The sequence below is a fragment of the Eptatretus burgeri genome, chromosome 4 (genome assembly GCF_056783735.1).
Source record: "Eptatretus burgeri isolate ZD-2024b chromosome 4, Ebu_testis_v1, whole genome shotgun sequence".
NCBI classification, from domain to species: Eukaryota; Metazoa; Chordata; class Myxini; order Myxiniformes; family Myxinidae; genus Eptatretus; species Eptatretus burgeri.
In genome coordinates this window covers 128,541,506-128,554,639 of record NC_140964.1, presented here as the reverse complement: position 1 = coordinate 128,554,639, position 13,134 = coordinate 128,541,506, and the positions used below count along the sequence as shown (strand labels likewise).

At 42.7% G+C, this 13,134-nt stretch overlaps 1 protein-coding gene across 2 annotated transcripts in view; it reads left to right on the top strand.

Annotated features, from left to right (window-relative positions):
- LOC147029088 (protein RCC2-like) overlaps positions 1-13,134 on the top strand; it is a 164,158-nt gene that overhangs the window by 95,413 nt on the left and 55,611 nt on the right. For both annotated transcript variants that reach the window (XM_085880054.1, XM_085880053.1), the window contains one exon: positions 1,216-1,359. In XM_085880054.1, coding sequence (XP_085736180.1) covers positions 1,216-1,359 — 144 coding nt within the window. The remainder of the gene's footprint in view (positions 1-1,215; positions 1,360-13,134) is intronic.

Sequence of the window (13,134 nt, the reverse complement as noted above, 5' to 3'; positions counted from 1 at the left end):
GATCTATTAGCCACGCAACAGTTAATAATGACACCCAAATGTAAATCAATGGATAAAATGAATCGTGCCAAAAAGGTAGAGAAAGGTTATGATATTGTGCGAAGAAATCGAGTTGTTAGAGACGTCGGCAAGAAGTGAAAGTGTGGCATCTGTCGGCCGCCATTACCGGATCAATGAATCTACTGTGTGTAAATGAGTCAAATATTCGTGCAAGGGTTCCTGCCATCAAAGCGCAAAAGGTTCATTCCAGTGCTATGATCTTCATTTTGAAAGGATGGAAAAGTGCTCTTAATGTTTGGATGGAAGACCAAACAGAAAAAAAATGCCTTTGAGTGGGTGGACTGGTGTTTGGGAGAACCCATTGTGGATTTACTTGGTCTTTGAGTGGACCGGTGATGCGGAAGAAACCATTGTGGATTTAGCAATGTTTCCACAAGGCACCCGGATCTGAATGCTCCATTTCATCCATGACTTGTGGAACTAATCAAGGCGAAGGGATTTATGTCAGAGCAGGTTTTTAAAGGGATTATTTTGGAAGAGGATGCCATCTCGTACCTTCCTCTCGAAACAGGGAAGATCTGCTCCGAATCAAGGTGGCGAAGGATCATTTTATCCTTCTATGTGGCAATGCAGCAGGCACATTCGTCGTGCTCCCGATGATCCAACAGCCATCGCAAGTTCCACATCCACATCTTTCCAACCTCCACCCTCCCCCCCTATAGCAGCATCATCATCATCTCCGAGATAAGTCTTGTGTTTTCTATTTACGGCAGAGTACACCACGACCAGTACGTAATATGTTTACCCTCACCTATCTCACTGTTTTGGAATAAATTTAAAAGGTAAAATTCTTGTGTTTTTGTTTAATTTACACTGTATTTATTGTATTTACATGTTTTTTTCAATGTTAACAAGCTTTATATACATATAATTATGTGTTTATTTAAATTGTGATGTGTTTATTCCTGGCTATTGTCCACCTTTCTCTATATTTTATTGAATCCCAGGAACCAAACCCACCTGTTCCTATTATCCCTCCCACATAAAGGCAGATAACTTTAGTCCTCAATGTTTCTTTTTTGTTTCTGAACTGTTGATCAAAGTAGAAAACCCATGTATAATTCATTAGTTTTGTTGGTTCAATTATGGGTTAATCATGTTGTATATCCAGTGTATGTAAATGAAATATTTTACCCCAAACTATGTTCTCCGCAGTGCCATTCAGGAATATTGGTCAAAACCTTTGGAGTCCTCACCGATACAGTGGCCTTTTGAGGGTGCCAGTGAGCAGAGTAATTACTGGACCTTGCTCTGCTCACAACTTACTCATTACCACACAAGGCAAAGTATACAGCTGGGGTGAGCTATGTTTTGATTCTCCATTTTCACTATTCTCTCCATTTTTATTCCAATTTTGAGGGGTTTTTTTCAACTTTGCTCTTTATTACCTTTATTCCCCCTTCCATTCTTTCTTCTCTGCCTGTGTTTTCTCTACACTTTACCTGTACTGCATATTCCTCATGACCCATGCTAATGAGGGCCAACAAGCCCAAAACACATGTCCTTAGATGTTCCCTCTCCGAGGTGGACTGGTCTATAAAATTGAGAATTAAATTCCCTTCCCGGTTTTGGCTGCAGTACAATCCTATGGAGATTTAGGGGGCTGTAGCTCTGCAAAGCTCATGCCTCATAGGTGGAACACCTATGCAATTGTTTCGCCAGAAGAGCCTTTGTAAAATTATTTATATATATATATCTATATATATATATATATATATATATATATATATATATATATATATATATTCAGAATATAACCTTAACATTTCCTGCCCACACAGTATGAGATGGTAACCAAAGAGTATATAAATGATATATGCTGCTTCCTTGCTTGACACTCAGCATTTAAAAGACTGAGCACGGACAACAACCATTGGTTGGAAATGCTTGCGTAGGCTTTGATGAGCCTATTGGTCTCCTCTTGCATCGAAGTTCCTTGTAAAAATCCTTGACTTCAGAATATAATAAATCCTCAAGTGACACATTCATATCTTAGAACCGAATGATTCAATTGATGTTCTTGATGTGACCTAATGCAGATTAAAGTGGTATTAAATTAAGAATTCAGCCTGCTCGTTTCCTCACTACTGAGGGGCTGCTGTGCCGCTAATGCAGTACAGCTGTGCATTCAGGCACAAATTTTGAATTTGTTGATAGCTCGTCTATTCTCGAAGACATTATGCCATTATGGGATCTTCAACGTCCACCAACTAATGCGACCTGAAGTGACGCCCAGTTTTAACGTCCATCTGAGAGATGGCACAAACATTTATACAGTGCCTCCAGAAAGCCTACACCCCCTTTTAAAATTTTCACCTTTTGAAATTAAATATTTGAAATGAAAGTCAAATTTCAAACTCATCTAATTCATGGATGGGCTTGTCCTCAATTTTACTGCACAACATTATAAGAATACTCCCACCTACATCATGTTGCAAATACAACTTGAATGTGACAATCTTATTTAATTGATGGAAATCCACTGTGGATTCATTCTTTATATCTGCCTGAATTGAGAACACTCACATGATGAGGCTTGGCTGTGATGTGGGCTATCTTTAATTTATTGCTGTATTACGCTAGGAAATGAGATTAGCTGTTCATCACTTTCCATTGATCCTATATTTATTTGATGTCGTTGGCATGTGCCAATTACTAATTGTGCTAGATGACAATTGGGGCTGGCTGTGTGCCGTTTATAAATCACTCTGGGCCATTTATACGTTGACAAATGGCGCGCCCATTTGACAACAGGAGCAGCTCCGTTTTTCAAGTTACGCCATTCGACAATCAGCACTGTGCCAAGGCGGTGAGTTATCACATGTTCACAAATGGAGCTGCAACAATTGTGAACCATTGTTAATGTCGGTGAGTTATCACACGGTGACATACAGTACTTACAGACTCAATTAATTCAGCATTCGCTAATTGTAAAATATTTAATTGAAGAAAACACTAATACTAGTACACAATTAACTCTTATATGAGCATGAATATACTTTTGATGATTATTCCCACACTTTTTGAAAAAAAAGGGGGGGGGGGATGTTGTACTCAGCTCCGTCTGTTCATGCGGCGATCTGTCTATCCGTCATACTATGTCCTCCTAAAGGGTTCGGCAAAAATTCACCAAACTTGGTAATTATGATCAGCACAAGGCAGGAAGGTGCAAGAGCAGACTCATTTTTCACCCCACCCCTTGGGTTGGGGTCAAAATGTGGAATGCAATTACGGATACATTTTAAACATTTCTAATGACACGTTGTAAATGCAATCAACATTTGGGGGATGCATGAAACATGTAATGATTTTTTTTTGGGGGGGGGAGGAGGAATTTGACCCTCAATCCATGACTCAGGGGATGTGGATTTAGGGTCATGGGTCAAAGGAAGAGAAAAAAAACATCTAAATTTGATATTGGGTTATTCTTGGTGGAAATTTTTGCCATCCTTCAACCTTGCTTTTGGTGAGAAGTGTGGGGATTTGCGATTGTGCACCATCGACATCGCTTTATTTTTTATTTGGAATACAGTTGACCTTTAATTGGTAATGTGACTGGTAAATACGAGGGTTGTTCAAGGTTGATTTGGATATTTTTCTATATTTAAAAGGAGCCGCATGTGTGCGTCCGTGCGTGTGAATTCCACTTATTGGTTCGACAGTTTGCCTGACTGCACCTACAATTTATATACCACAGTGGCCAATTTAGGAACCCTTTAGAACAGTTTAGAATTACCCTCTAGATTCTTAGAATATTTTAGAATTTACCCTTTACAACCCTTTAGCATTGCCCATTAGAACCCTTGAGAATTTACCCTTTAGAATTACCCTTGTAACCATTCAAAATTACCCTCTAGAACCCATTAGAATTGCCCTTTGGAACTTTAGCATTTATCCTATGAACCCTTTCTCTCAATCAGGGCTTTTACTGCGGAGGTTATGCAGGTTTGCTATTATTTCCGATTATTTTCTCTTTTATACGAGTTGAACATGCGACTGTGATGGGTTTCTGTGAAGTTGGTGATAGCATGATAGGGGAGCAGAAAGCATTAAATGTTCTGGTTTTGACGTGGGAATGCCTGTTTGCTTAAATGAGTGAGAGGAGGGTGAGTGTAAAGATGGTACAGCTTTTGAAGGGGGAGGTTTAGTCTTTTGGAGGAGGGGTTGAATACTTTCGATGGGGGTTTGGAGGCTTGATTGTGGTGAGGGGATTGATGCCTCAGGGTTGGTTAGGGAAGGGTGAGGATTGGGTTGGGGGAGGGGGGTGGGGGAAGCAAAGATGGGACAGAGTTGGGAGGGGCAGGATGGGAATTTTTGGTTGAGGAATTGTCAGAATTAGTAAGGGATCATAATTCATGGAGCAAGTTGTGAAGTTATTTTGCTTGCAAAGTTTTGTAGTATGGTTTATAAGATCGCCAAGAGGTTCTTTTTTATCATTGCCATTGCTCCAATAATCGCTGGCACAATTTTGGCACTCATCAGCTTCCAGGATCTTGATTTCTGTGTTGTTGAAGCCAAAATCGCAAGGTAATGACACCTCAATTAGCAATGCCTTAGTTTATTTCTTTTTGTGCCAAAGTACTATATCCGTTTGTAATGCTTGTTCTCTATGTTCATGCTCGATGGGATCATCAGGTCATACGTGAGCATTACTTCCTTGCTTTCAGTGATTGCTTTTGGTTCGTGTTTCCATGATTTTTCTGAAACTGGGATATTGAGACTTTTGCAGACGTGCCACTGGATTCCACGATGTACCTTGTTGTGCCATTGTGTGTATAGCTGTTCTGACATGAGTTTTTTTTACATCCCGATAGGAGGTGGCTCGTACTTTCTGTTTCTACTTTGCAGAACCTACACTTGTCTGATTGACTTGACTCAGTCCTGCCATTTTGTTAAAGCCATTGGTATAGTGTCCTTTATCTTGGGCATTTATATTATGATTCGTTGCTCATCCCAGCCGAGTTGATGTCTTCTTAGCCATTCCAAAGAGCCTTCCAAGTCAAAACCAAATCTTTATCAAAAACAAAAAAATGGTCTCTAAAAATGTTTCAACTTTCTCTTTCACACGTGTGGTTCTCTGAATTGTATCACAATTCACTGCTCGTCTTCGTCTTCAAAAGACTGTTTTCAGTTCGTCCTTTCCTTCATCCCGTGTCTAAAAAGTCCAACTGTTACAATGATTCTTTTCTCCGTTCTCTTAATTCTCCTTTATCGCATCTTTGACTTAAGAATTTTTTAAATCCCTGTTTGCAATGCATGTTGGTGTTCCATCAATCATCCTTTTTTCTAACTGCGGTGCCAATTTACCCCACCTCCTAACCCCTTACCTGTTATACCCCCCTCCTCCCCCTGCCCGCTCCCTTCTTCATGATACCACTACCAAGTCTCATCCTTCCCCTGTCCCCACCTCTCTCATCACCCTCCTGACATTTGGCGATGCCTGCTCTCATAATCTCCCCTCCCTCTCAAAGCATCCTCCACACACTTCCCTCTCCACGCTTGCCTCTCACCTTTCTCAAAAACTCCCGCTCACCCTTCTCCCTCCAATCTCACCCCTCACTCCCCCTCCTCAAAGTTGCCTCCCATCACATCCACAAAGCTGACTCCTTCCCCTGCCCTTTCTCTTCCATCTCATCACTCCACCTCCTCCAATCTTCAACTTCCCTCTGCCCCCTCTCTTATTACTCCCCACTGTGCCTCATCCCATCACCATCAAACCTTTTCTCCTCCTCATCTGGCCCTCTCACTGAGCTCTTCTGCAATCCCCCACACACTATCAACAACTCTCCCTACCTCCTCCCCCCCTCCTCCCTCATCCTACTCTCCCCCTCCCATCCCCTCCTTGCACCCAAAGCATCCTCCACTCCCTCTTTCTTAACAGTGTGGACCTCAAACATCTGGGGCCTTTGCTCAAACCTGACAGATCTCTCCATTCAGGTTGCCACTGACAAACTAGACATAATCTGTTTTACAGAAACATTCCTGTCCAGGCTGGAGTTCCTCAAGGTAGCGTTCTGGGCCCTGTTCTTTTCTGCTTTTCATCAATGATCTCTCCGACTCTCTGGAAAATCCTCTTTATCTCTTTGCTGATGAGTCCACATTCTGCCAAACTGTCTGTCATCCCTCAGACCGGCAAGCAGCAGCTTCTTCACTCTGCAGATCTGGATAAAATCACAAGCTGGGCCAACACATGGAACGTGTCTTTCAATCCTGACAAATCTCACACACACTCTCACTGTGTCTCTACGAAAGGACAGTCTGGAAAACCCCTCAATCTACTTTCTCAACAATCCTCTTGAAGAAGTCGTTTCATTCAAGCTTCTGGGTCTCACTCTCTGCCATGATCTTTCCTGGGAAAGCCACATTTCCGACCTGGCCTCCAAAGCCAGTCACCGACTGGGAATCCTCCGTCGAGCAAAGTCCTTCCTCGGCACATCTGAGCTCCTGACCACAAACAAAGCTTTTGTCTGCAGTCTGATGGAGTACTGCTCTCCCCTCTGGGCTGGGGCTCCCGCCTCTCACCTTTCCCGGCTTCACGCTGTGGAAACCAAGGCTTTTAGGATTATTGGTTTCTCTTGCGATGAGGCTGAGTCGTTGGATTTCTCACCCTCTCTCACTGCAGGCAAGTCTTTGGTCTTTCTGTCTTCTATCATCTCCTCTCCGGCCTCGTCCTCCCCCCCGCTCTGTCTGCGATATGTTTCTATCGATAAATCTTTCTATCGATAAATCTTTCGTATGGGTATGCAGCCATTTCAGGACACGTGCTTTGACGTCTTCATCATTCAAATACTTAGTCACCCAGATGTTCTTCGATTGGTCCAAAGAGATGAAAATGACAAAGTGACAAGTCTCGACTGCATGGGAGATGATTTAGTATTTCTCAACCAATCTACACTACAATAGAAGTAGTTATCCCAAGCTTTATTTTTGAGAAAAATGGGGGGATATTGTAATCGGCTATCTCTGTCTGTCTGTCCGTCCGTCACGCTATCTCCTTCTAAACAATTGGGCATAAATTTACCAAACTTGGGAGTTGTGATTACCACATGGAATGAAGCTGAAAGAGCACTGTCATTTTGGCCCCACCCCTTTGGGTGAGGTCAAAAGGTCAAGTACCCAAAAATGAAATTACGGCTGCATTTTAAAATTAAGCTTTGTGTATGCAATCAATATTGGAAGACGCATGAAATATGTAACAATGTTTTTTGGATTTGGTCCCTGGTTCATGCCTCAGGGGTGGAGACTTAGGGTCACATGGGTCAACCCCCCCCAAAAAATTTTTAAACTCAAAATTTGATATTGGGTCATTCCTAGTGGAATTTTTTGCCATCTTTCAACTTTGTTACATTTGCCGTGTGAGGGTAAAAATTGCTGTGCAGTCAAGGCATGCCATGAAATGGCTTAGTTGGCTGTCCGTCATGTGTGTATTGCTTCCCACATTCGAAAAGTTCGACATGATTGAACTTTCATCCAACTGTTAATCTTCCAAAACACTTTCCTTATGATGACTGAATGAACTTTATTGGTGGTCTGGTCCAATAATATCTTCCCTCCATGCTGACACCGTTTGACTGACACAAAATGATAGATCCAGGTCTTATCACCTGTCACAATCCAGTTCAATAAATCATCCCTCTCCTTCTGATAGTGTTCCAGGAATTTTGATGTAATGGCCACTTGAGTTGCCTTTTGATAACTTGAGGGAGTTTATTTTTTGGTATCGACACCTTGCACTCACCTTATTGAATTTCAAGTGAGAATGATTGTTCCCACACTTCCAACACCGACATCCAATTCTTCTGTACTTGCACATGAAGTAATCCGGCGATTCTCCAAAGTTAGATGTTCAACACGTTTAATGTATGCTTGACTTGTACGATATACATGACCGGTCAAAAGTTTTAGAACACCCCCATTTTTCCAGTTTTTCCTGAAATTTAAGCAGTTTAATGTTTCAATGTACTCTGAAATTAAAGCACAGAACAAATAAACAATTGCAGATTTTTAAAAAAATCATGGAATCGTTTTGTTGAACAAAATTCAATCTAAAATTTTGACTAATCAAAGGAGCCACCTTTGCAGATATAACAACCGAACATACTCGTGGCATTCTTTCCACAATGGAAATCAAATATTGTTCGGAAAGTTCTTCCCAACACTGTTGCAGAAGTTCCCACAAATGTGTTGCACTTGTAGGTTGCTTTGCTTTAACCCTTCTGTCCAGTTCATCCCAAACCAGCTCGATTGGGTTTAAGTCTGGAGACTGTGTGGGCCATTCCATGATGTGAAACCTACCGTCTTGTTCTTTTCTTCCAAGGTAGTTCTGACATAGCCTGGAGGTATGTTTTGGGTCGTCATCTTGCTGTAGGATGAACCCCTGATCAACCAGGCGTAGACGAGAGGGTATTGCATGGCGCTGCAAAATGCTGTGGTAGCCCTTTTGGTTCAGGATGCCAGTCACACTGTGCAAGATGCCGACTCTGGATCCAGAAAAAGAGCCCCAGATCATCACGCTTCCTCCTCCATGTTTGACAGTTGGTGTCACACACTGAGGAACCATCCTTTCGCCTACTCGACGGCATACAAAAACCCTGCGTGATGAACCGAAGATTTCAAATTTTGATTCATCGGTCCATGAGACCTTCTTCCAGTTTTCAGTAGTCCACTGGTGGTGCGTCATGGCCCAGGCAAGCCTCTTATTCTTATTTTGCCATCTGAGCAATGGCTTTCTTACTGCCACTCGACCTGTCAAACCTGCATCTCAAAATCTTCTCTTCACAGTTGAAACTGAGACTTCCTTACTTCGACCAGTGTTAAGCTGTGCTTGAAGCTGCTGTCCTGTGAGCCGCCAATCACGCAAGCTGTTGACTCTCAGAAACTTGTCTTCTGATTGTGTTGTGGCTTTGGGTTTGCCAGACCTCTTCCTGTCAGAGTTTCCTCCAGTTTCCAAGTGCCTTTTGATGGTGTCGGAAACTGTACTCACTGACGTCTTGGCTTACTTTGCAATTTCTCTAAAGGAAAGACCTCCAGTTTTAAGGGTTATAATGGTCTGTCTGTCTTCCTTTGTTAATTGTCTTTTTCTCACCATTATGATAGCAATATACTACTTCCTGCAGTGCAATATTGTCTACATAATGCTTCAGAGGGTGAAGCAACACAGTCTGTTCCAACACCACTTTTATACGGACAGAGGGTTTGTAATTAATCAACAAACATTGGGACACCTGTAGGAATTGTTTGCATCAACTTTCAAGGCTTAATTTACTTCCATTGCTGCAGAACAGCTGCAGTTGTTAACCCATTACTTGTTTCCTGAAAAGGGCCTTTTTTAACAACTCTGAAATTACATTATTTTTCAGTTTTTGGTAACCTAAACTTTTTTGTTTTTAACCTCTGGCAGTTGACCGCTTAGCTTTGTACCATTTCAGGTTATTCACTGGACTTGAACTGCTTAAATTTCAGTAAAAACTGGAAAAATGAGGGTGTTCAAAAACTTTTGACCAGTGGTGTCGTTGGTTGCATGTGACAATACTCAAGATTGCTCTTCAATTCACTGATATTTGGAACCCAATGCACCGTTTGAACCACAACTGCATGAACGACATGCATCACCAAGTTGTGAAATACTATTCTGTAAATTTTCGCTTGTGTGATGTTTTCCTTTACAAGGAACTTAATGATACTCCTCTGCTCCACAGCACATGTGATTGTTCACCGCCACTGTTGTTTCACCCAGAATGCTTTGATTAGCATTGATATTACTTCCCGTCTACCTTGTTCAGGGTAGATAATATCAATGGACAAATTTTCAACAATTAAGTTATATTTTTACACCTTCTACAACAAAAGGTCCGTGTCGACCTTGAACCTCCCTTGTATCTTTCTTTCGAAAATTTTTAAGATTGCAATAACATATTATTGAGTGCATGACCCACATGTGAACCGCTCAGCCACAACCATTACAGCTGGCGTGAAGAACGAACACAGCAGAGACGTCTCTGCGGACGACCGAATGAAATGGGGATCACGCCTTCGTGATATTTACCATGCCTCATATTCTGAAAGTGGTCGAAACCACGTCGGTTATCAATGTCAGGATTAAAACAAATTGAATCCTCCAGGGATAATCAATCAAACCCAAATCGTCAAAGCACAGGAAAGATGGCAGGAAGACCTGAACACAGCCTCAAAGGGGAACCCAAATGCTCAGACTACCTCGACGCTAATCTATCCCTTGATACCCGACAAAATAGGTTTGTCTTTTTACGATTTGCGATTTATGAAGTAATTTTGTGATTAAAAGTCAAAATCTTCTTGCTCTTCTGCATGCTTCGCCGTGACGTCACACCCGGGAATCGACCGCCATATTCATACTGCCTTTTGGTTACATCGCGATGTGATTTAACTCAAACGGCGAATAATTTTCGATTTTCCGCAAATATGATGAGTCGATGCATCCTTGGTGGTTGTCTTGATACAAACCGAGTCTGTTTCATGCTACACCGATGGCCGAAAGACCGACTCTAAGTTTGCCAGAAATTGGACGAGGTTTGGCCGAAATACCCGAGTGTGGATTGGACTGACAAAAAGTTCACTTTTGTGCTCGTAACATGTTACAGAGAACTGTTATGAAACAACAGTGATGACTAGATCTTGTGGTTATCTGCCACAATTGAGAGAGGATGTCATCCCCATGATTAAGCAGAAAAAAAACAGCCGTCGCTCAAAACTGGAAGACCATCTCTACCCAGCTACCGGTACATGTACACTGGTGATTTTAGGGGTGAATCGAACACCTCACCTTGCCACCACCCCCACAATACCCACCAGCACACAAGCAGCACCACTCCCCCTTCCATTGGGGTGGGACATCGACACAGCACGACATGGCACGGACATGACGATGGGACACGACATGGCTCGCACATGACGGTGAGGCACAGACATAGCATGGCATGGCATGATGGTGGGAATTGACATGGCATGGACACAACAGTGGGACACAACACGACACAAACACAGAGACGAACCAATCATTAGCTGCAAAGGGAGGGGGCTCTCCACCTTGAGAGGTCCAAAAATCATGGCCCAGGGATTCCTACAATCATGAATTGGGAACATCCAAGAATCACATCCTATGAGCTGATAGACAGCTGGGAGGAGTCATCTTTTCGTCCTCACCACCCCCCCCTCTTCCCCTCGTAGTTGGGGGGGGTGGGGGGGAGGTGACTACGTACCGCCCTCTCCACTTTTCTGGCTTTACCTTGTTCACAGAAGGGGAACAAATGGACGAGACATCTTCCCCCATTTACCATCTATATTTGACAGCGCCTTCCCCGAGCAGTGGTATGCAGACAACTTACCCAAACCACAAGCACTCACACATGTTCAAAATATTCGAAGGTTACATAAACACCTTATGACTAACTACTGAACCTACGGCATAAACGTAAAACAACATTACGAATAAACTCTCCACTTCAAATTGAAAGGAACGAAATTGCAGCCGGTGGACAATTGTTTCTGCTCCAATTGACAATCGCACGCACCATTTGTCAATTCACAATTGGTGCTGCGCCATTTATTAACGGAACGGATTAACAGATGATGCACGACATCAGAACCTTGCCAGATTGTGCTGCACCAAAAAAAAAAATGAAACAAATGTGCCTTTTGTCTTGACTGTACTTGCTATGTGACATTAAAATATGATGTAATGAATTGAAAATGGCCTCATGTAAAGACATATTTGTAATATAGGCAAATTTACAGTGTGATTATGACTTTATTATTCCTTTACAAAAAAAAAAATACTGTTATTCAGATGATTACAGTGCCAGGTTTTACCGAAGTATCTCGAGGTAGTACGTGATTATCAGATTATTTTTGTTGTCCTGTTTTCAAAATGCTGGCATTTGGCAAAACGAGTCACAATCGGAGAACACCAAAACTTCAGTCCATGCTGAGGAGCTGGAATGATGGCCTAGAGATACACGCACTTGCCTCGAAGCTGTCTGACCTGGGTTAGTTTATACCTGGGGTGGGATTCTGTCATCCTGATGTTTCACTAGCAGGATGATTCATCGATGCGTCCCTCGGATGGACGTTGTATCGGGCATCCCGTCTGCTGGCGTTCGTTGCTGGACGTTTTAGAGATCCCACAGTGTCCTTCTCAAAGAGTAGGTGAGCACCCTGAACAAATTACAATTCCTGCCCTAACTTCTGATGGAAAGGCAATGGCGTACCACCCAGTATAACCCTTGCCTAGGAATCTGCTTCGGCAGCATTGACGCTCTGTGAAGAATGTCGTACATCCGAGAGAGACAGAGACAGGATTCTGGATCAGAGCACATCAATAATGATTCATTTGAGTGGTTAAATGGAACAATTGTGTGAAACGGATCACTTTCAGTCGGTAAATTAAAAGTCAAAAAAAATTTGGATACAAAGTCGAGGCTCATGGAGGAGCTAGAACGTAGAATGGATTAGGACATAAGAGAACCAAAGGAACAGGAGAAAGAGAGGGAGTGCCAACAGTAGGGCTGTGGGACAAAAATATAGAGGGAGACTTGGAGAAATAAGGGATGTGGGGATGAATAAAGGGTACGGGATGACACAGGGTGGACAACATGGACGCAGAACCAAACTCTCAGGTGGAAACAGCTGTCTTGAAGACCTGGAGTCTTGAGTGAGATTGAAGAGAACGTGGACGTTGGTTCCACAGGCAGGAGAAAAGAGGAACAAATGAGTGGAGATAAGCTGTGCTCCTGGATTATGTTGCTTCACCAGATGGGGTTGATGGTGGATGAACCACGTGCACCTTCCAGAAACCTGGGGGAGGGGGGAGACAAAGCCATGGGAAAGATGAAAGGGTACAAGACCAGAACGGAGGCAGTGGAAGACAGATAGACCACCGATGTGTCTGCGATGGGAAACTGATAGGCCCATAGACTCAGCTGTTCTTTGCAGATAAGCTTGACAAGTAAAAGAGCTGCTCCTCCCAAAACTAATGCCAGGCTGACAGGGTCATCTTGTTTTCCCTTTGTGGTTTAATTATATCCATGTTACTAAATG